Here is a 24,504-nt window from a genome sequence, read left to right as displayed (position 1 = left end):
TAAAACTACATACATTCATAAAAATTGAAGTTATACACTTAAATACCTGCTGGCTACTGCATTAAGGCTGAATCTGTTCAACTGTGTTCTGATATTTAAGGCTTTGTGCTTTTATGTGTGATATATTCGTCCAGAAAATATCATGATAAACTATCAAATTTAATATACTTTGTACCACTAATACACTAATTCCAATTATTACTGACAATATTGAATAGACAATAATTCTTTACTGCAACCAACAACAACTCTTAAATTACTCATTTGCAAATGTTAAAAAAGAAGTATCATAATTTACAGCAAATGTAGCTGCAGTTGCTCTTTTTTTTAACTAAAGCTCTCATTGGCCTCTTCTTTAAAAATATGACTTCCAGTATCTTCATTTTCAGTCTGCAAATCATCCACAATCCTCGAAACCAGTAATCTGTCCATCCCATCTTCTGACTCAAAGTCCCCCTCTTCAACTTTAATTTGACCTCCCGCTGCTAAGAATGCCTCGCCCTCGTCAAAACCGTACCCGAAGTGACCGGCGTCTCCTGCCGATGCGCTCGAGTTGTTGCCATTTGAAGCCAGCCGCTGACACCGAGCTTGGTGCCGGAGAAAACTGTCTTTCCAGATCACTTTCTTGCCACATATGCTACATTCAAACGGCCGTAATCCACCGTGAGTTTTTAGGTGCTTGGTCAGATGGTGTTTCATCTTGAACGTTTTATTGCACACCGGACACTCGAAGGGACGCAAGTTCAAGTGCTGCATTTTAACGTGGCGATCTCTCATGCTCTTCAGCGCGTACGCTTTACCGCAGTGGCAGTAGTGCACTTTGCCTGCGAACGGGGCGCCGGTGAGGAGTAAGGACGAGGAGGACGAGGGCGTGGGAGGCGAGGGAGGGGCTAAGAAAGTGGACGATGACGTGGGGGTCAAAGAAGCGCCTTGGTTGGAGCCCGCCGAGGGCCAGTTAGTCTCAGATCCTGCTAAATTAAAGTCCGCAGACAACAAAGGGCGCTGGGAAACTTGTCCGCTCTCCTTTTCGATCTCGTCAAAAGTCTCGCGGCTAAAATGGCCGTCTTCAAAATGTCCCATGTCCGCTTCCTCCTCCTCGTTGTCGTCGATGTTGATGTTGTTTTTACCGGACTCGCTCTCTTGGGGTTTGGCGGTTTGTTGGGACCAAGGCGGAATCGTCCACTGGAGCCGCGCGGAAGGTCCGGGGACGGTCTGGTTATGGGGGGCGGAGGTGGGCGTGTCAGAGGAGGCGTCGCTGTCGTCAATGTTCACCTTAACAATAGAGCCTCTGTTTGCATTCAAAACGGGGTTGAAATCTGTAAAATGCACAGAGAGGAACAGGTTAAGCAATGTTATAAAAGTAATAACGTAACACTTTATTTTAGGGCCCATTTATCAACCTCTAAATAGCTACTAATTTATACATGCAGGTGGTTAATTTGATGTTAATTCATATTTATTCATCCCTTGGTAATGTCTTATTTTGAATAATTTTGTAATGTAATTTGTAGATGAGGAGGGTATAAAGTCAGAGGCACTGATACATATTTTTTAATTTTTGCTTTTGTATTTGAAGGAGTTCAACAGTATTTGGTAAAAGTTAATATATAAGCAAGAAACTGACGTTGAAATATCCTTATCCTGTTCCTTATTTTGTCCTTTGTAAGTATTTTCTAGATGAAAATGTCTAAGCTCTTGAATGTTCACTCTTGCCTCAGAGTGTAAAATGGATCAGTTCGACTTGTAAATGCACTAACACCTTTTCTATTTTCACACATTTTAAAAGATGTAACTAGGTCACTTACCACCCTGCCCCACTTGCACAATGCTGCCCTTCATCTCCACTACACCCTCTCCTATATCCTTGTCCTCTTCTGGCTCTTTCCTGTCATTCTTGTGCCTCTCCTGAGTTGCATCACGTCCCGCACTCTCTCTATTCTTATCCATGGGTCGTTCGGGGCCTCGCTGCAGCTGAAGTCTGCATTTCTGCTTTAACGCGTCTTCACCGAGTGGCGTCCCGTGGTTTTTACTACCGTGTCCCAGCTCGTGTGGGACAATATGGCTGGGCTTGGCTTGGCTTGAAACCCACGGCTCTTCACAACTGGAGTAATCACTGCTGTCGTTGTAAGCGGGCAGAGCGCCGAGCTGTGAATTCACCAACTGTTGTCCTGTCGAAGACCTTTGACGCCCCCATCTTGGAAATTGCTGCGGTCGTCTCCATGTTGCCAAAGGTGGGAGGGCATCTGGCTTTTTCTCCCGCTTCCTCCCCTCGCGCTCTGAATACAAGCAGTCAGTGCTGCTGGGAGACTGCTGGCGGGAGACGGCGCCCCCTGGAGGTCCGTCTGCGGCAGGGCGTGGTCTTTTCAAAATCTCGGTGCATTTGTCCACAATGTGCCACATCTGCAGAAAGCTGGCCACGGTGACATAGTTGACAATGTCGTCCTGGACTATGCTGAGCTGGCCCGTGTAAGCAGAGCTCAGCACGCTCTCGAAGGCGACAGGGTCCATCACCGACGGCAATGAGACTGTGGTGACGTTCTTCAGTAAAACCTGAACAATACATGAAGACAAAAACTGTGAACAAACTGCACTATTCTCAAATGGATGATTTAAAATTTGTGTCTGGTATAAGAAGTGATAAACAAAGGCAAGGCACAAATCAGTTTTGCCTGTGTAATTTGATCTCTTAATATCGCCTACCTTTTGGTTCTAGAAGTACATCCCATTATTTTTTTCCCAAAGACTTTCTGAAAAAAATATCTAAATCTAAAATGTTTGAAAACGTGCACAGAGCTAATTGGCTATGTGGTAACTAAACACCAAAAGATCTATAATTTTACTTTAAATCTATTTCTGAAAATGTATAAACCGCCAAGTATTAAAAACATTTCATCAATTTGTATGTGTTTTTTAAGTTGCCACATAGTTGGTCAGCCTCCATCATGCCTTTTAAACACTTTTATATTTAAATTGTTCCATGTCTATGTGGGAAATTAATGGAAAATGTACTTCCAGAATCTGAATATATTAATGGTGCATTTACCACAGTTTCAATGTTTACTGCGATTGTAAAGAATAGCTGAGAAAGTGTTTAAATATCAATCTGTTGCCAATCCATGCAATTGAATCTTAAAGTCATTAATTTTGACCATGTGGTGGTTGTTCTTTAAGGTGCTTCAATGCCCACCTGGTCGTGAAAATAGGGAGAAGATGCAGCGAGGACACAGCGATGAGCCCTGAACACTTGTCCCTGTACATGGATGGACAGGTCACAGAGCTGTCCCTCCTCCCTCTGGCGGTTCAGACTGTCCAGGACCGAGGCTCGGACTGCAGGGAAACACACCTGCAGAGTCGGACCAGGGACGCCTCCTGAAGTCACGTCCATCTACAGGAAACAGCAGAAAATATGTGATTCAATATACTGTAGTTTTCGGACTAGGTGTGGCCTAAAGTTAACAATATTTATCTTTATTCATTAATTTTCTACTGATGGGGCCTTAGGCGGGGCACACCCTGGACAGGGGCCAGCTCGTCACAGAGCTAACACAGAAAAATTTATTAAATTAAACCATTATCTTCTTTATGTTTTATGAATTTTAAAAACAGACACAGACACAAAAACCATACACAACGTAAATGTGTGGCTAAATTATCTGGATGTCTAGCATATAGTTTGGCAAATCTCTCACACCTAAATCAAAAAGCAAATGTGTCCATTTTCAAATGAGCAAACAGCTTCAGACTGTAAATCTACAACAAAATCCTTGGTTTGAAATACATGAAGATATAACGTTATTCCTGTGCTAACAATGATCACAGCCGTTTGAAATACAGTCAAATATCAAGCAATATATACTATAATAAAGGTATTGTAATTACATTATGATGAAGGTTAACAGCCTGAATATTATTATTAATAGCCCAAAGTTTAACCTTGATACAACATTGACGCGTAAAACGTAGCGGTTTGTTCCTTCTTCAAAATGTTTTGTCACTATTCGGTTAGCAATAGCTTATTAGCATGTTCGCCCTAGCCTTCATTAGCATGTTAGCATCAGCTTTCTCACTTTACCTTTGATTAATTTCACTTCCAGCAGCTTTGTCCTCGTATGCTATATATCCATAGATATTTCGGCGACCTCGAAACACATTTTGATCGCGTATAGTTCCTGATATAGCCTTTTCTCTTTCCTTGTAGGTTGTTCTTCTACTTCTACTTCTACTTCTTCTTCGAGTAGTGTTTATACGTAGTTCCCACGCAACTGGAGGCGCATTACCGCCACCGTCTGGTGTGGAGTGTTAGCCGGGAAGGCCCCAGCAGGCATTAAACCCTCTCTAGCAACACTGTGGATTTAGGGAACGTAAGAAGTGCCTTACGTATACAATTCTGTGACATGTCCTGTAATAATTCCTTAATTTCAAACTGAATCCTACTCTCATTGAGCTCGTCCTTGTTGATTTGAGCTAGCCTGTGCTAACAGCTGCTAACAGAGGCTTGTGGGCGGAGCTGACAGCATCAGTACCTTTTTGACAGGCAGCGTCTGTCTACCGGCGTTTTACAGTCAAACAAGTGTTTTATAAAGACTAGGACAATACAATTACACATATCACTTGTGTCGTCAAACCTAATAGGTTGTTTTCTGTGAAGATTGTGTAAAAAAACATGGTGAAACAGTGATTTTTGGGACGTCGTGGCTGTTTTTGGGAAGATGCCCTCAAATCCTTGTCCCCGCCCAGTGATGGCGTTAAAGGGACAGTGCAGCGAATAAACCAGCGTCCTTTTCTTTTTGAGGATGTTTATGATGATGTAATAAGGTCATGCAGTGTTTGTAGAAAGAGTTAACGTTGTTTTGCTGTAAAGGTGGAGTTTCTAAAGCCACAGTGGTGGTCGTCCAGCCCCCCCTGCTCTCCTCGTGTAGGTCCTTGGTTTTACCGCAGTGTCTCTGCAGCAGTGCGCGGCCACAGAGGTCCGTCTGTGGCGCACCGATAATAAACCTTCTCCAGACACAGCTCCATCCACACGCGCCACATACTCAGCTTTTATTTGTGTTTTCTATTGTGTGCCTTTTTGAGTGGCACGTTTCCAACTGCGATGCCCAGCGGAGGCATCTCCACTCGGAGAACAGGGCCATCAAATACAATTTTACATCTGTCAACGCAAGGCAGCGACAGGATTTATCGTGGATTTGGACGAGACACGGACTGGGCCTCTATTTCAGGACAGTACTCTCGCATTTTAGGATTCAGGATAAGCATTTGTAGCCTGTAAGCTTCAGCAGTAGCGTGTTCAAACGTAGCTCATTCAGGCATGCACATTGATCTCATATGCATCGGTGTAGTTCATCAGTAGCTGGGAATGTTGCATTATTGTATTTGAACTCTTGTGTTGTATGTGATGCAATTCAAAGAAGCGCGTTTTATTACGGTGCGTGTAATCAGACCACTGTACCTCAGGGAGCAAAGATAATCTCAGGTTATCTGATGGGGGGGAAACACTGTGAATGACCTGGAGAGGATCATTTCATTAAAACAGAAAGCTTTCATCTGAGTCTTTCCAGATAAAAATTGCATGGACTTGTGGCAATAATATCTGTGTTTTCACCTAATTGTTGCTGCTTAGAGCCAAAGACTTCCTTAAACCACATAGTTACAGTGTGTAGTCTTACATTTTGTAGTATTTGAAGTGTATAAAGCACTAAAATGCATGTTTAGCTTCTACTTTCCTGACACAAACATTTTCAATCAGCACTTTGCTCTGCTAAGCAGCTACATTATACATTATTGTAAAGATTTAAGATCCATTAAATACTAGAGTATTAGAGAGGCTCTGTCCGAGGTCTAAAAGGCATTGTTAAGTTGTCCAATAAAAAGATGGCTTACAGGGCAGTTTTTCACCTCCTGATCATGGCTTTGCTCTGCTTCCTGTTCGGTAAGTGATCTAACTATTCTTATTAATATTTGAGTGTTTTTAGATGAATGTGTTTGGTTTGCATTGTATCACATTGGAAACAAAAGCATTTCTAAATTCTGTCTGTGGCCTTTTCTCACTGAGCAGATTTTTACTGACCAAAATACACTTTTTATCCGGGCTACGTTGCACCTGCGAGTTTAGACTATTCCTGGTGGCTTAGTTTCCACTCACTAACCCACAAAAAAACTCTAAAATGATTCAGGCCAACAGGTGTATTTTGGCCTTGAATCAGGTCAAAAAACAGACTTGAATGTGGTTGTAAATCCTCAGAACTTGAAATAATGAATGATGGGACGAGGCACAGTTCCCACATGATGCGAGACTGGGTCCACGAGAACAAGACAAGACCAAATTTGGTTCAAGATTTTGGCCACACAATTTTTTGATTTGCTTAATTTTGATATGTTTATTGTCATTGTAGCACTGCTTTTTTTTGTAAACCATGTCTTGTGAAATAGATCAAACTCGCCAGCACCAGAACCGAACCCTTTCTTGTTCTGGCCAAATGTAAACACGTGGACAAAATCTCACAAGATCCTTTTACACTTGTTTTATTGAGCGAGATGTGGCTCGAGATCTTGTCCCATCCCTAGAACTAATGTGTAAATTCTTGGATTATCTAATGTTTCTTATAAAATGAGAAAGGGTAAAATTGTCAATAAAGTAAACATCATTTTGAAAAACTGTAAAAACTATTGAAAAGGTATAGAAGATTTTATTTTTTCAAAGCAGGGTGATAAAAAGCACAGCATAACAAACATCAAAAGGATAAAAAAAACAAAAAAAAACAGCTAGTCTAGAATCTGCAAGCTTGATTATAGTGTTAAAATTGTAGTTCCTTAATGCACATTTCTTCTATTTGAATCCAATCTGATGCTGTTTTCGTCCTCTTTTCTCCTGCAGCGAAAGAGTCCGACGGGGCGTGTGCAGAGGTGGACTCGGACACAGAGGCAGTGGCCGGGAGAGGCTTCAAACTGGGATGTATCTCCTGCAAACGCCGCCGGGAAGTCAAAGGATCCGCCACCATCGAGTGGTACTTCAGAGGCAAAGGAGAGGCCGACTTTGTGCACGTGAGTCTGGCGTTATCGTCAAGTAAATCCTGACCGCTCTGCAAATATAGCGTAGGTAGAATTCAGAATATCAGTGCGAGTAGTTTTGACATGTTTGGTGAGATGAGAAAACCATACCTGTCCCACAAATCTCAGAGTGTCTACAGCAAATATGCCTTGATTTTCAACCAGCGCACCAGGGAACACTAGTTTGCCTTCGAGATTGTGCCAGATTTGCCTTGAAATAATCATAATTTCCCTTCACTGATTCACACGGATTCATTTAACAAACATTGTGAGTTGTCCTGAGCAAATTCCTACACCAGATAATAAATATTTTAGAAAATGATGTGTGTATAAAACACAAAAAGTATGTCACGACTCAAAATAGGTTGAAAAACACTGCTATACTACACATTCAAGGTCATATACACATTTATAATTAACTTGCAAGATATTCCTTATGTGTACTGGGCCAGGACTAAACTGATAACTTGGAATATGTCCAGTTTTATCACTCATTTGTTTGTCCAGCACACATTTTGTTGCGCAGTCATTTGTTTTTCGCACAGTTAAAGGTCCAGGCACAAGCTAAATGAGAAACAACGACATGTGTGTGAGCGAAAGAGGCAGCGCGGCACAGAGCGACTTCACGCTGAGAGGCTGAAGTTTGGATCGATATCACTGCCGTCTCACTGCGGCGCTGCTAATCACTCCGACTCTCTGCATCTGGCTTCATGTGCAACAAACCTGTAACAAACACAAGCAGAGCACAGAATAAGTCGTACTTTTCCCCCACGCAATAGCACGGGTTTACAGACGTTTTATGGCTGCGTAGCGTCTGAGGCTTTCGATGATCAGACGCTTAGCTCTTATACTATGACGCACTTGAGCGAAATGTTTGTGGGTTCTTCGGCAAAACACCAAATAGTTAGTATGTTTTTAAAAGTATTGAAACGTGCGTTACATTCAAAACAATTGGCGACCCCCTGACGATTAGTGTCAAATAAACACAACATGGCAGTTTTCTTTCTGTCCATTACTTTTGTTGTGTCAGTCGGCTTTTCAATGACTTTACACAGACTTTTAACATGCAACTTTTATTTCTTCTTCTGTTTTTTTGTGTTCTTAAATGTTTCTTATTAGTTTAAATGCATTTCATGATGTCATTCATTTTGCCCCAGGTCACACTTGTATAATGTAAAAGAGGTCTCGATCTCAATGGGTCCTTACCTGGTTAAGTAAAGGTTAATACAATCAAATAAAATGATCATTGTAAACACTAAAAGCTCAAAATTACATACAAATGCAACACATATTAAGAGCAGCAGTATCGTCACACACACACAACGTTTCAGACACTCTCAGGCCATGTTTCAGTGGTTAGAAGATTGCTTAATAGAGTCCATTATATTTGACTTTAACTAATAACTCGCTGCAACAGAGACGAATATAGATTTTAAATTGGAGCTGTACAGATATAGTTTGTTCTTCTGATATTTGAGCAGTTTATGCAGATTTCCTTTGGCGTTTACATTTGTTTACATTAGGACTAGAACCAAGATGGCTGCAGGTGTTAGACAAGAACCAATGAACCAACTTTCTTCATCAATATTATTCATTCTGCATAAATGAATAAATCTGTCTTTCTTTAGTTTTCATAAATAACAAAGCCATCCAAAAGTTTATTTAAGACAAATCTCACTTTCTAATCAGTGTGACAGTAACTGGCGCAACCTGTCTTTAATCTGTTGCCTAATTTTGCGCAATTTATTCTTTTATTAATGACTGACACTTCTATATTTAATCTATTGCGCTGCTATAATTGTACCTTTCAAATGGGCTGTGACTGATTTTTCTGGTGCAAAACGCAGCCGCCCACACTTTGTTTCATCTATTTATAACGTCTGCGGGTCCTTTCGCCCCCACTTCCTGTTCGTCTACCATAACGACGCGGATGTCCCCGATCACATGACATAACAGAGGTCGAAGGTCGGACTTGGCCTCGGATTGAAATCAATAGAGATATTTCACGCCGCACAAATCAATGCGCTCTCGACAGGGAGAGGCGTGTTTAACCCAGTGTCATCTGCCGCGCAAATGTGATTTAAGGCCTAAAACTAATAACACAAGAGAGGATTTATTACTCTTTCTATTTACAACAGCCAAACGGAGCAGGGAAAATCTTAAGAGACGGAGGAATTGTGTTTTGGGGGAAGATCTTATTCTTATATCCAAGTTGTAGAGTGTATTTTGCCACTTATGAGGCCGTTAACATTTTGTCAGTTTAGTCTTTTTGTTATTAATTTGAAAATACATTTGATATTAAGGTTTACAGATCAGAACTTTCAAGGGGAATAATATCTAAAGTATATGCCGTATTTTCCGCACTATAAGGCGCACTTAAAAGCCATTCATTGTCCTTAAAAACGACAGCACACCTTATAATCAGTGTGCCTTATATATGGATTAATTCTGCTTGTACTTACTGACCTTGTGTGGTACATGTTTTGTTTGCCTTATAGTGCGGAAAATACGGTAAATGTATTATGACCTTGACAGACAATCTAATAAAAGCATTAAAATTAAATGGGAAAAAGAGGGTAATTTTGTTCTGACGGACGAGGAATGGGAAAGTATGTGTACTTCAGAATGGAGGACCACAAACTCTCATGTTTAGAAGGATTTCTGTTGAAAGTGAGTGACTCATTTTTTATAACACCGTGTCATCGTGCTCATTACTCACAGGGAGGGAATGAAGGAGGAACTGTGGTTGCCAGGAGGCACATCATTATCATGTCTTCTGGGACTGTCCAAACATATTGGGAGTGAAATTAACAAGGCACGGCAGAATGTTTTTGACCCCACCACCCCACTCCATTTCAGAAATATGTGTTTGAGACTCAAAACTCCTGACAGCACAAAAAAATTGATGACATAAACTGCACTCACATCAAATACTGACATGCTGACAACGTGGAAATAAATCACACACAGACTCAACTTGGAAATTGACACATTTGACACGATCTGGACTTGGTTGGGACTTTTATTTTGGAACTTTATTTTCTTAGGATGCCTTGTTTTTTTATTTTTTTAACAATTATTTTCAAATGTATCTTTTTTTTCCTTTTTTTGCCCTGTTTGGTTTTGTCTGTTCTGTTTGTTTGTTTGTTTGTTTTGCATAGATTTAAATAATATTAAAAATAAATATTAAATTATATAACATATTTTGAAAACTAAAAATCACATTCCAACCATCATTTCAGAATAAAAACATAAAAACGCCTGAGAATTCCTCTTTCTGTGTGTCATCGAAGAGCGACTTTCCATAAACAATGCAGGGACAAACACGCAACAGATACATTTTTTTATCATATGCAGTACATATTTTTTAATTATTATTAATAACAACACCTAAACTGTCAAACTAAACTGGGAAAAACAAGCCAAATCTTTAGTGGAATCTGAAATATAATGATAGTTTTAGTCAGTTTAATCCACATTCATGTCCACCATTGGGTTAGTCCAGGTTTTGAGGCAGTTTTATCTGGTTCAGCCCTAGAATAGTCCTGCTTTGAACTTGATTTAGATCCAGGTGCTACTCAGAAGGTCAAATATGTACTTGGTGTGAAACGTTTGAGAACCACAGCCATAAAAATTGGTTAATACATTTCTGAACTAAATAAATTCTGATGTAAACTGGAATATAATGTTTTTGTTTGCTCCAGATCTACTCCTACAATGGAGACGGCGGGACGGTGGAACACGACCACTTCATGGACCGCCTGGACTGGAACGGCAGCAAGCGCAGCAATGACATCCAGGACGCCTCCATCTACCTGCTCAACGTGACCTTCAATGACTCCGGGACGTACCGCTGCTTCGTCAACCGCATCCTCTCCTACGACAACGACTTTGAGTACAACACCGTGATCAGCAAAGTGGTGCACCTCACTGTGGTCGGCAAAGGTACTGCGTTCGGTTTTAAACTGTCAGGGAATTAGACATACACCAGATGCTATTCCTTAACACATAGAGAACACAATTCAACTTAGAATATGAAACGACACAAAAATATCAGACATTTGTATGGCATGCATGGGAGAAAACGCGGGGACTGTGTCAGCCAAGCCGTTGTAAGGAGCCTGGCAGACCCTCCTGCGTCTCACCCCCGCGTCTCACTCTGTTTTTTCCCATGCTGGTTGGTTTTATTAGATATTCTGGAATAGGCGGGTCACATTTCTCATTGGTCAGCCTCACATCAAGGCACTTGGTATTTTTCCGTAGAGATCAAGCCTTGGGTAAACATTACCCAGACTCCTCTGGGTTATCACCCCCCCCTAGGGTAAACATCCTTTGGCCCATCTTTACGACCCCTTCACAAATGCAGTTTGTCAAACACCCGTTCTTCTCTTAGACTAATGATGCAGATAAAATATCACTATTATGCAGATAAAATCCTCTCTTGGTTTCTTAAGAGACCTTCTTCCGCTGCTCGCTTCGGTCACACCTATGACACATATGAACTGGTACATTTCCCATCTCAATTCATACTCTCATTAACATTACATGTAGTTATGTTGTAGCAGATAAAAAAAACTCTCTTAGTTAGTGCAAACAACTGTGGCTGTATAATATGCCATTGTGTTTCTTCAGCTACCGTCATGTCAATTATACATTGTACATTAAACATTTCACATTACACATTTCATAACCTTTCATGTTGATCACTTATTTTCTTCCCTTTATTTTCCATTTACCGGTACACACAGTTGTTGATCGATTGTCCCGATTGTCCCGATTGTCCCGATTGTCCGGTGCATAATACAGGTGTTCAGCACCCATATTACCGTCATCACTGTGATGATGATAACTGTTGATTCTTTTTCGCAGAGTATGGTACTCTGCGCACCGTAGCCTCTGGCTCTCGTTCATCGTAGCAGAGTATCGTACTCTACCGTAGACTCTGGACAAAACTCATACAAACGAAGTCCTGCGTCTGCGATGTTATGGATCTGCCGCTGTGTTGTCCAGACATTTCTCTCACTTTCCCATGAGAGCACCCATGTTCTCGTCCCTCCAATGGTCGGTGTGAGGACGACACGGTGTGGCTCCGTCCACTTTGCTCGTCCACCTGGCTCGTCTCTGTAAACACCACATCTCCAACACGTTCTCTGCTGCGGTGATAAACAAAGTCTTTTCGACAATTCAGTGTATTTCAAACAGTTTTCTTGTTTACATTTTTTTTTTTTTTTAGTAATTATTGATTCGGAATATTTGTTTACACGTACATCCCCCCTTTTGATAAATGGCCTTGCCCATTTCTCAAACTTCTACACAATTCTACATTTAAACAAAATTCAATAATCCAGATAGTTTACAACGTTCATTAATCCAGGATGTAATCAAGGAAGAGATGGAATTGCGTCTGTCACTCCAACTCCGCAATGTCACCTCTTGACCTTTCACAGTTCAGTGGTCACATCCCTGGCTGAGCCCCCCCTTCCACGGCGCTGGGCCCCCACCCTGTGTGTCTGTAATCCGACACTGCCTCTGCGATCTGTAACTTGTAAATCTGTTTTACCACCATTTGTTTCAAACTCCAAATGTTTCAAACTCTAAAAGTTTCAAACTCTAAATGTCTCAAACTCTAAATGTCTCAAACTCTAAATGTTTGGTCTCCACGTGTGCGCGCGTATGTGTGTGTGTGTGTGTGCAATACAAATACATCAAACAATAATAATTGTCTCAATAATTCCCCCGTTGAGCTGGCCATAAGGGTCAGTTCACAACTTAGAATTCTTCACATAATTAATAATTTCACATCTCCTCTGTGGGTGTGGCCTGAATAAAATCACCCATCTAATGTAATATGTGCTAATCTTCTATATGTGCTTCAGGTGAGTTTCAAACTCAATCTCTCACACCTGCTCATGTGGTGCTTTACAAACATTGTGTATTAGTTTGTTCTAGCAAGTCTATATGTGTATAACAATCAAAATTATTCTAAACCTTCCCCTTGTTTATAAGGCACATCATTTTGTATCAACCCTTTTTTCCCCTTGTCTCTCTCTCTGTCTTCCTCTCGCAACGGAGGAAACACCCATTTCCAAATTTCTAAACCTGCTTTTTCTTTCTCTCTTTTCACTTACTCTTACCCTCACTTGTAACCTGCTTTTACTTTCTCTTTGCTGCTGATATAAGTATCAGACGCTGCATCCCCTGGGATTCCAGTTAGTTATCTTTAAAATATCCCTGTCATTCTGCTTCTAAACTCATGTATTGATTACCCATCCCCCTGTTTAGTTTTCACTATCTTCAGGTAATCTGCGGGTCTCATAAAATTTATTCTTCTGCATTACACTCCTCCCCCCGGGTCCGTCCTGACTCCGTCCTGAGTCCTGTAATGTTAAGTTCCTGTTATCACTGGTTTTCATAACTTCTATAGCGTCTAAATTTAGATGATATTGTCTTATTTAAATCTATTCAATTCTTGATTGAATCTCCACAATCCTTCAGGTAATTCCTTTAGAATGTCAAATTCTTTCCCTGTTAATTTTAACTTTTCCTATTACCCATCACGTCAACCCCCCCTGAGGTGTTGCTGTTAGTGTCCCTGTGATCCGTAAAGATAACAACATCTGCTCCATCCTGAGTCCTCTCCAGATTATTTGCCAGTCAATAGCCCCTTATCTCTGACTATCCTTATGACTTGGTGTCCTGTTGTCTTTAGTTAATAAACACATGTCTTTCCTGGGAGGGCATTGGACGTCACTATTTAACTTATTCCCTCACTTACGTCTACATGCAATACGAGGTTTCCTCATGATAATACAAATAAATAAGTTACTGATATAACTTTTACTATGACTTTACTTACTGCCCGTTCTACGTCCAAAAACATCAGTAGTCACCCATTTACCCACATTATCACTTCCAGGCCTGTGCCTGTATTTGATCCTAAATTTAAAAACCCTTCTGTCTTTTCGTCCTGTACTTTCATCTAGTCATGCATTAAGTCCAAAAAGATAATTTTCGTCAAGTCCAATAATAAAACAAAACAAAACAAAACGTAGGTTTGTTCTGTGCACTCAAAAAACACGACTTTTGTCTTCTATGTCGGGGACAGGAAGTGTCCTGTCTGTGATCACATTCCCCAAAAATATTGGCCATCTATAAAAATCTGAATTCATCTTCATCTCCTATCAAGTTTAATACAATCTTTATAATTGATTGTTGTCAATCAAACAAAACCCTTAAAATTTGTTCTACAGAGCTCTCAAATACTAAAATTTAAAACCAGCTGAGTTTAGTTTTACTTATTTCATCAGTTCAGAGCGTCCTCTGAACTGCTTTCTTCCCTTTCTCCTGCCTTGTTGACCTTATCTCCCCCTCTGCCACGTCATCTGAGCACACCGGAAGTCTCCCTCCAAAATCCTCTTATGACTTTTCCTTTGTCTTTTTACAGTTTGGGGTGATAATTCTGGCATTATGTGGTCTCGGTCGTCTGAGAGAAATGCTACTTGCTTTACAGACACGTCATATCTCAAGCTTCTAGTAGAATTTCTTATTGATTTTCCACCGGAGATAATGCTAGGTGTTTAAAGATTCACCCGTGACTGCAAATTTTAGATCTCTCAGAATAACGCCTTGTGACCCTTGTATGATTAATTGTGATTCTCACTTGTTAGTTAATCACTTATTAATCCTCATTCACACATTCACACTTCTCTCTTATGGCCCGTTCAGACCGGTGCGGCAAAAGCGTCCAGTTTACATTCAAAGTCTATGTAAACGCGCGTCGAGCACCTCCTGCGTTTTTGCGGCGCGGCTTCCGCGTATTTGCGGCGCGATTCGCCGAGGAGCGCGGCGAGGCGGGTGCGCTTTTGCGTTTTCCGCTCGAGACGCTTTGACAGGCGTAAAAGCATCAATGCATCAAAACGGTTCGCTGCAAATAAGTTCAGAATTTTGAGCTTTTCTGCGGCGTGGCGGGACAGAAGCCAATCAGAGATGACGCTCCGGTGACGTACGTACACATGTCCCCCCCCGAGAAGAACCGGCACCACAACAATGGCAGACGATATATATATATATATATATATATAGATATAGATATATATATATATATATATATAGATATATATATATATATATATATATATATATATATATATATATAGATATAGATATAGATAGATATATAGATATAGATAGATATAGATATATCTATAGAGATATATCTATCTATCTATCTATCTATATATCTATTCATATATATATAGTTATTTACTGTACTATTTTTCCACAAAAAACATTATTTTATATTATAAAATGTGTGTCCTGTTTACATGCATCTTTTTCATATATATAATACTGGGGAGTCTGTGGGAAATTCAGTGGCTATTTAAAGATGTACTTATTTAATTTACCACAATTCAAGATCCTAAACAAAAACAAACAAGGACAAGATGAGATAATCCTTTATTAGTCCACACAGTGGGGAAATTTCAGTGTTACAACGCACAAGTAGGTACAGAAGTAAAGAGAACAGAGAACTAAAGAGCTGGAAGCTTCTCACTGTTTTATTCATTTAACTTGATCTCATTCTGTGTAAACAACATGGCATTTGGGCTCAATCTTGAGTGAACATGTCGTCTTTGCTATAAATATGAAAATCCCTTGATCAAAAACACTTCTGTGTTGTGGACGTCCAGTCCTCTGTGTTGTGGACGTCCAGTCCTCTGTGTTGTGGACGTCCAGTCCTCTGTGTTGTGGACGTCCAGTCCTCTGTGTTGTGGACGTCCAGTCCTCTGTGGTGGACGTCCAGTCCTCTGTGTTGTGGACGTCCAGTCCTCTGTTGTGGACGTCCAGTCCTCTGTTGTGGACGTCCAGTCCTCTGTTGTTGACGTCCAGTCCTCTCTGTTGTGGACATTCAGTCCTCTGTTGTGGACGTCCAGTCCTCTGTTGTGGACGTCCAGTCCTCTGTTGTGGACGTCCAGTCCTCTGTTGTGGACGTCCAGTCCTCTGTTGTGGACCTGAAGCTGCTGGCGATTGTCCTGTAGAAATCCCCAGTGGCAAGAGATCTGAATAATAAAACAAACAAATAACTATATAGCCTAAATTTAGTTTACTTGTACTTTCATTAAATATACCACAATCGAATTTTAAATGGTGCACTAGAACAAAATATTAACGCTATGAAAACTATGTTTTTTTTACTAAAAAAAATATAAATTTTTACTATCTATGTACTTTTCATTGGTTTTATACACAACCACAAGCAGATACACAGCAGATACACAACAGATACATAGCACATACACAGTACATACACAGCAGATACACAGCAGATACACAGAAGATACACAGTACATACACAACACATACACAGTACATACACAACACATACACAACACATACACAGCACATACACAGCACACACACAGCACATACACAGTACATACACAGTACATACACAGTACATACACAGTACATACACAACACACACACAGCACACACACAGCACATACACTTTATTATTGCGCTTAGACATGAATATTTCTGTACTGACCTGATGGACAGATGGACAGATGGACAGGCGTCTGTAGTTGTTGTCCTGGTACATGTCCGCGCACCAATGCGGGAAACAAGTCATCAAACAGGACCCGGGACAAACGAAACTACAGCTGAGAGCGATGTTTATCCAGTCTTGAAGCAAATGATGGTATTGACTCAACTCGGATCACTGGTGGATCCAGACACGCCGCCGAGCGTCTCCGTTTTTGGGCTTTGAAGAGCAAATACGCAAAAGGCACTTTCTCAACTTTGATCCGCCATTAGAGAAGCCAGACTGACAACATCTCCACTGCGCATGCGCACGCGGCAAACGCGCGTCTGCTTATTATATTTCGTCTCTGCTCCGCTGCGTCGAGAACGCGGCGTATTTGCGTTTTTCTTCATGCGTACTTGCGTCCAACTTCGCCATAACGCGCGAATAGGCGTTTGCGGTTTGAACGGGCCATTACTTACTTCGCTCGTGCACAGCGCTTACATTCACACATATTTCCTCAGTAATATTAAACTGGGTATTTCCTCAGTAATACCTAAACTGCGTATTTCCTCAGTAATATGAAACTGGGTATTTCCTCAGTAATACCTAACTGCCTTGCTTTATGTGAGAAACTTATCTCGTCCATAAGCCTACAATATTTTTTCCAGTAAATATCAAACTAATGCATAAAAACGTTTTATGGCTAACTCTTTTTCACACACAAAATTTTGTCTGACCTTCTTTGTCGCCTGTGTTCTCCTGCTGCTTCGAAACGACGCGCTCTCCTCGCGGAGACTGAGGTGCGATGGGCGGCCACGGGAAAAGTGGACTTCTTTCAGCTGTGCACAGACTTCACCGATTCACCCGTCAATCTCCGCGAAGGGGCTGCTTGTCATCCGGCTCGAAGGACCAGAAAATGTCATGGAATTAGACATACACCGATGCTATTCCGTAACACATTGAGAACACAATTCAACTTAGAATATGAAACCACACAAAAATATCAGACATTTGTGTGGCATGCATGGGAGAAAACGCGGGGACTGTGTCAGCCAGGCCGTTGTAAGGAGCCTGGCTGACCCTCCTGCGTCTCACCCCCGCGTCTCACTCTGTTTTTTCCCATGCTGGTTGGTTTTATTAGATATTCTGGAATAGGCGGGTCACATTTCTCATTGGTCAGCCTCACATCAAGGCACTTGGTATTTTTCCGTAGAGATCAAGCCTTGGGTAAACATTACCCAGACTCCTCTGGGTTATCACCCCCCCCCTAGGGTAAACATTCTTTGGACCATCTTTACGACACCTTCACAAATGCAGTTTGTCAAACACCCGTTCTTCTCTTAGACTAATGATGCAGATAAAATATCACTATTATGCAGATAAAATACATCACAGAAATATACTCATATATTCACATTTTATCACATAAACGTCGGTCGAAGCATATTATTTGTCGTCTGTGGTTGGTGGGGGGAAAAAACACACGTGTTCCTGGTTGAGTTTTATATTTTGTAGTTTAAAAGACGATAAAATAGAAGAGGAACAAACATGGCGTAGCTGTAAAATGATGCTTCAACCTCGCAAAAACAATGTCCACGTTGAAACAAAAAGGCGATCACAAACAGAACGAGTTTAATAAGTAAAAGTGAAACATGGACAAGTATTGGCAAAGCTTTTACAGCGATGACATAATGAAATCGTCCCTGGAAACAAAGCATTTAATCCAGAAAACACAGACAAAAGGAACTAATTCAATACGAACTGCAAAGACGCCTGAGGCCAGGGCTTAACATGCGTGTGCAAAAACAGACGTCTCAATTTTCTTTTGAATTGACAGAGTATTTTTCTTTTCGTTATCATCGTCTGAATAAAAATAATGTTGAGTAGAGTTTAGATTCGATTTTATATTTAGAGGATGGAATAGTATTTTGATGGCAGTGAAATACATTTGACTTTTGAAAACACTGCTACACAAAGAACATTGAACAAAAGAGGATGGAAAAACAACAAAATTGCACTTTTTTGCACATTAACTTGAATATAAATAATGATAATGCCGACGTGTCCAAATATTTTTCATTCAGAATCACTTTATTGATACACTTTTAAAGCAAGACAAGGGTGAGGACATATTTAGGCTCATGTTTAGTATCATTTAGACGGCACATGCAGCAGGTCATCTTATCTATTTATTATATTATATTTTATTATATTATATAGACCAGGCCTATTCTACTTACGACCCATCCTCCAAATATTAAACACATAAATGTCCTCCTGTTTATTGGTTTAATTCTGTGTTAGTCCTGCTTCAGACCTGGTTGATACTAGTTTAGTCCTGCATTTTGTATTCGTTCCCCACAAAATGATAATATAGCAGTAGTTATTCTTTTGTCATTATTGAAACAGAACTATTGTTATGGATATTTGGTGCACATTCAACCCAGAGTCCACGGCTTTCTAAAAAAAAAACGGCTCTTAAATGAAATGAACCTGATAAAAACCTGTTAAAATGCAATGTCAAAAGGATGGAAGCGACTGGAGGCAAAATGAAGTAAACCATAATATATCAGATGTGAATACTAATGGTTTTAACACTTTATAACAAAAGAAATACGCAACTATTGGACTTTCCGTGTTGTTATTTTAAACAAATCATGTAAAGTTCGACAGTAAATGTGTTCAAACCGTCTCTGATCGCTCACATTTGACAAAACCACCTCGATTTTGTGACGTTCTGAAGCTAATCTCAGTTCCTCCACTGAATTCACATCATGTTCAACGTCACTTTTGCCTCTCTTCCCAAACGTAGAATGTTTAAAGCGTTTAAAGCGTCTCTAAACCCTTCATAACGTCGGATGCGGCTCTTTAACTGCGCGTGCGGCTGTTTTCCCCCCGCAGCGACCAGAGGAACCGCGTCGATCGTGTCTGAGGTGATGATGTACGTGTCCATCATCGGGCTGCAGGTTTGGCTCCTCATCGAAATGATCTACTGCTACAGGAAGATTGCCGCGGCCGGGGAAGAGGCGCTACGGGAAGCAGCGTGAGTCCAAATCCAGGGCTCCCTCTCTTTATGTGGCGCCCTTTTCTGATATTGGCACCTTATGAAACGAGACTTTTCTCAGCAGCGGTACAGTGATTCATGGAGCTTTTTCAAACAATAAAAACAACACAAATCCACTGCTTTTGGCCAATATTAGTAAAGGATGATTGTACAAATAGGCCCAATATGGATCTATATACAATAATATCCTAATGTTCTCCAGTTCATCTTAAGCAGGAGTGTCAAACTTTCTGTTATTAAGTTGTTTTAGATCAGCGTTGTGATTTAAAACATTCAAAAAATACTTAAATGGTAATTATATGGCAGACGGAAGCATAATATGTCTTCTTTAAAACGTTTTGCATGTAATCAAATCTCCGAAACAGAATGTGCAATACAATTCTGCTTGAAAAATACAAATTGCATATGTTCGTTACTTGATTGTGGACATTAAAATGAGCAAGAGCAAGTTCATTTTTCCAACTGTGGGAGCAAATGAACACGGTGAATGTGCTTTTATCAGTTTGGCATTTTTGCTCTAATGGTTTATTAAACTTATGTCATGAAATATTCAAGATGAAACTGGAGACTCAGATCCTGTTAGAAATAAAGCCTCTAAATAAATGGGAGCTTTAAAATAGAATATCTCTACATTTTAGAGGTAATCAAACGACCGAGCCTTGTTCCCTTTGCAATGATTTGATTACTTGATTAATCAAATATGAGAGTGATGTTGGTGAATACTGTGCATGCAAAATCTAATTGTCTTGAAAATGCATCAATTATTTCCGCTTTGGCATTTCCAGTTCAGATGTGGATATTATGAAATTGCACTCATTACATCTACTCAATTAATAAATCAGGGGACATTACATTATGAAAATATTGCAATAGAATCGTGGTGTCTTAAAATAAATGCAATTATAAAAAGGTGAAAGGGTCAGAGACTGCGTAGACCATAATCCTTTGCACCGTTTCAGCTCAATTATGGCAATTATAATGGTTTCTCTAAAGGCTGTAGTCGACTGTAGCTTTCTTTTGCTCATTCCAGTCCTTTTAAAATGGTTTACAACTTTATTTAAGATATTTTGCTGTTGTTTTACCCTCTTAATGTGATTAAAAGTAATGTTATAGGGCTACAAAACAAAGAAAATTGAAAATACTGTATAAAATAGCATATCTAGCTCAACTGTATTCAATTACTGGCGTTTTATCACAGTTATAGAACCCGGCATCACCTGCAAATGAAAAAGATCTTCATCGGGACACCAGAAAAGTGACATAGCGCAGCTTTAATGTCGAGTCCCGGTCAGAATCAAAACAGATCAGATCCTGTCCCAGCCACATCTGAAAAACATCGCAGACATCACTCACGCTTTTATGTCTGAGTTTTACAGTTTGTTTGTTAATCTGTTGTGTTTCGTGTCCATTGTTGTTGTTGTTGTTGTTGTGGTGTTGTTGTTTACGTGTCTCTGTCCTGTGCTGTCGTGTCCGTCTCTGTCTCTGTCTCGCTCTCAGTAAAAACCAAACCCAAAACCTCCCTCCCGTAAGTCACAAAGCATCAAACCATCTCAGAACCATTACTCTGTCTCTCTTTTTTGTCTCACTGAAAAGTTTGAGGTTTCAGATTCTCACTGTGATCTTTCTCCCCTTTTGTCGCAGAAATGCTGAGTATTTAGCGGTAGCGTCGGAAAGTAAAGACAACATGGCAGGAGTGCAGGTCGGGGAATAACACAGGTAAGTCCACCGTCATCCTTTATTTTGTATTTTCATCATTTCATTTCAGTAAGTGTATTAATTTATGTTTGTGTTCACGTTTTACACTTTGATGATGCTTTAGTTTCATATGGAGGGCTTATGACACGTATGCGATAATAAATGTGCTGTGTTTGAATATTCACACTTTTGATCCAAACATATTGAAACCGTATCATTATTTTCGGAGGATTGACTCCTCAAACTTGTCGTATTAAAGTCGTATAAAAACAATCACATCTTTGAATGATGGAACCACTTTCTGAAGCCGTCATGAATCAGTTAAACGCCTAATGTTAAACCGAAGAAGAGTTTAAGTTAAATACCGTGTCTGCCGCACTATAAGGCGCACTTAAAAGCATTTAATTTCCTCAAAAACGATCCTTATAATCCGGTGCGCCTTTATATATGGATTCATTCTGGTTGTGCTGACTGACCTCGAAGCGATTTGGTGTGGTACATTTTTTGGCGCCAAATCTGAGTCTTATTTCCTCGTGGCGTGGACAGCCGATAAGTCCTGCCACGTATCAATCATAGGATGCACCCACTGCTCACCTGCAGCCGCGTGCAGCTCGTCCCCAGGAGAGCAGCATGTTTCCCTGTGTCTGAGCGCATGGATCTATCATAATATAGTTCCCCCAGTGTACGGGACAAAATTAAGACGGAGAAAGACAGATCGAGCTGACTCAGAAAAGCCGGAAATCTCTCGCTTGAGTTCTCAAATTGGCGAAAAATTGTCCATTACGCCTTATAATCCGGTGCGCCTTATAGTGCGGAATATACGGTACTAAACTCCACGCCCCTTCAAAAGTATTCTGCCTCTTTAGAGTGATAAATGCATTGACCGGTTGTGAGTTTATAGCGTTGATTATTTAACCTTGTTTTGGCTGAAGGGTTTCTTGCCAGGTTAAATAAAGGTTAAAAAGTAAGTTGAATGTTTGTTGTTGTTTTGTACTTTACGTCACTTTAAAACACTGCCGTTGGAACAAACACACATCTTATCCTGTAGGCAGTGTTAAGAACCGACAATACTTAACAACAAAGGTGGGTTAAGGAGCGAATAATAAATGTAACTGGTGAAAATGTGCTTTTATTTCTAAAGTGTCAGAAGTTATATACAGTCAATGGTCAGAACCTTTACTGAAGAAATACATAATAAACCTTTGTCTCGTCGTCATCCCTTTAGATTTACATTTAGATGTTTTCTTGCTAAACAAAACAATAGAATGTGATGATTACTAAAAAAGTGGTAACATCCATGTAAAATGCACATATTTGGTTATATTATATGACAGATACACATCAAATAAACCGTAAAAAAGTGCAGTTGTTCAGAAACGACGTGTTCAAGACAATTATTTCACAAAGTACAACTAATCACAGCCATGTAGAGTGTTAAAAACTCTTTCTTTTGTGCCCACAGACTTCTTCCACGGCCCAGAAACCGTCTCCGTCTTCTTCCGGCCTGCATGAGCTCCGGGTGGGCTTTTTTCCCCCCCTCTCCGTCTCCGTTTGTCCCGACACAGATCAAACTCGCACACAGACCAAGCATGAACCAGCAGCACTGTAAATATAGATCGACTTTTGGCGTATTCGCATGTCCTGCACTCACACTCCAGAATTCATTATTATGCATTATTGAGCCACATTGTCAATAGCGTACGTTTTTTCGATGGGCAAACGAGTTGTTAACTTTCCGGGAGTTCGCTGCGGGACTCTCGCCAAGCTGGTAAACGATGGAGGCTTTTTATGAACTCATCACTTTGCGTAAATAAGTCACAAACGTATGGTCAAGTTGTTTAGAAAACGTAACGGACAATGACGGACCGTCTTTCCACTGCTGTGTTACTGCTAACTCCATGGACATTTAAGGTGTACTAATAAAAAGGTGAAAATGTGAATTGAAGGGTGTGGTCTTTTAAAAGGTGTTTTTTCAGTTGACAGTATCAAGAACTAAGTCAAGGTCGGCGGGTTTTCAGAGAGAGAGAGAACAAGAGTGGAAAACAAGCCCAAAACAGGCGACTTGAGCCTCATGAAAACAAGTAAATAAAAATAATCAAATAAAAAGTAGTTGTGTGTCGCAGCTGAACGAGTGTTAATGAGATGCACGTACTTTAATAGCAAATTTAACATTAATAACAACTTTAAAACATTAATAACAGGTTTTTTAAATTATTTTTTTGTTAACGACACACACAAAAAATATATCTTAATCAACTGTTAACCGCCTGTATTTCCATTATTATTGGGTCTGTTATTTTTATTTTTTTTAAGTCATGATAACGAAGCAGATTTTACATCTCTGAGTTAAATCCTTTTAATCCTCCATCACATTTTAGTCAGAGGAAACACCCTGGAAGTCGCCCGGATGAAGCTGGACGTGGGTCTAACTGGCTTTGATATTAACGAGGAACATTTAAATATGTAATTAACAATTTGTCCATTTTGCACATCAAACAAACAATAAAAACACAATTATTATTTGCAGTTATTCAGAATTTGCTTTAGTACTCACAAACCATTTTATTTTTTAAAGCTGCTGTGACAAAGACAAAGTGTTTAAATGTGCTTGTGTAACCAAAAGGGCCCCTGGCAGGAGTCCCCACAGTGCGCCCCCACAGTCCCTAGTTCCTACTTTGTACTAACAAGATTGGAACCAAAAGTTGAAACAACATTTACAGAAAAAGCACATCATGTAGCACTTTTCTTTCTGTTTATTTATGCTTCGTCAGAGTTTATTCTTCCAAAATCAACCAAATGAATCTTTTGTCCAGTAAAGTCGACGAGTGGGAGGTGAAAAGAACATTTAGAACTCCAAAAGGACAACTGTGGATTTGATCTCATATTTGTTTTGTCGTGAAGCGTTTGTCGGATGTTCGTTTTGTTTCAAGTACAGTGAGATCGAGAGTCCTGCTCCGAGGACGTGCTGGATGTCTTTCCTCGTCATTTCCCCCCCAGTTTCTCACTGCTTACAGGCCAAATAATCTGTCCTGTACATGTGTTTAGTATTTCAGCTGCTCGGGGCTTTAGACGGGAGAGCATTGAACAGGCATTGGACCATTTCTGATAAATACTGACTGAAATAACAGCCCAGAAGAGCTCAGATTTCAAGTTTGGCCCTTGTCAAAAACAT

The 24,504-nt window shown here is 40.2% G+C and overlaps 2 protein-coding genes across 2 annotated transcripts; one reads left to right on the top strand and one right to left on the bottom strand.

Moving 5' to 3' along the window:
* Positions 1–218: 218 nt before the first annotated feature.
* Positions 219–4,191, bottom strand: zbtb22a (zinc finger and BTB domain containing 22a). Its single transcript, XM_072448135.1, has 4 exons — positions 4,073–4,191; positions 3,188–3,385; positions 1,806–2,550; positions 219–1,316 (listed from the first exon to the last, which is right to left on the bottom strand). Exons 2-4 carry the CDS (start codon positions 3,383–3,385, stop codon positions 328–330), a joined length of 1,932 nt encoding a protein of 643 aa, XP_072304236.1. The 5' UTR covers positions 4,073–4,191; the 3' UTR covers positions 219–327.
* Positions 4,192–4,849: 658 nt separating this feature from the next.
* scn1bb (sodium channel, voltage-gated, type I, beta b) lies at positions 4,850–23,266 on the top strand. The gene is made up of 6 exons (XM_072448134.1): positions 4,850–5,929; positions 6,875–7,041; positions 10,752–10,992; positions 19,475–19,616; positions 21,279–21,353; positions 22,795–23,266. Exons 1-5 carry the CDS (start codon positions 5,872–5,874, stop codon positions 21,346–21,348), a joined length of 678 nt encoding a protein of 225 aa, XP_072304235.1. The 5' UTR covers positions 4,850–5,871; the 3' UTR covers positions 21,349–21,353; positions 22,795–23,266.
* Positions 23,267–24,504: the final 1,238 nt, after the last annotated feature.

This window comes from Eucyclogobius newberryi, unplaced genomic scaffold (genome assembly GCF_026437365.1).
Source record: "Eucyclogobius newberryi isolate DKJ021-1_F unplaced genomic scaffold, fEucNew1.0.hap1 SCAF_16, whole genome shotgun sequence".
NCBI lineage: Eukaryota > Metazoa > Chordata > Actinopteri > Gobiiformes > Gobiidae > Eucyclogobius > Eucyclogobius newberryi.
This window is presented reverse-complemented; position numbering and strand designations above follow the sequence as displayed.

Coding starts and splice junctions, on each gene's coding strand:
- zbtb22a (XM_072448135.1), bottom strand. CDS start 3,385: ATGGACGTGACTTCAGGAGGCGTCCCTGGTCCGACTCTGCAGGTGTGT. Junction 2,551..3,187: donor CTCCCTATTTTCACGACCAG/GTGGGCATTGAA, acceptor TGTATTGTTCAG/GTTTTACTGAAGAACGTCAC. Junction 1,317..1,805: donor TGTGCAAGTGGGGCAGGGTG/GTAAGTGACCTA, acceptor TGCATTTTACAG/ATTTCAACCCCGTTTTGAAT.
- scn1bb (XM_072448134.1), top strand. CDS start 5,872: ATGGCTTACAGGGCAGTTTTTCACCTCCTGATCATGGCTTTGCTCTGC. Junction 7,042..10,751: donor GAGAGGCCGACTTTGTGCAC/GTGAGTCTGGCG, acceptor TGTTTGCTCCAG/ATCTACTCCTACAATGGAGA. Junction 19,617..21,278: donor GAGGCGCTACGGGAAGCAGC/GTGAGTCCAAAT, acceptor CTTTTGTCGCAG/AAATGCTGAGTATTTAGCGG.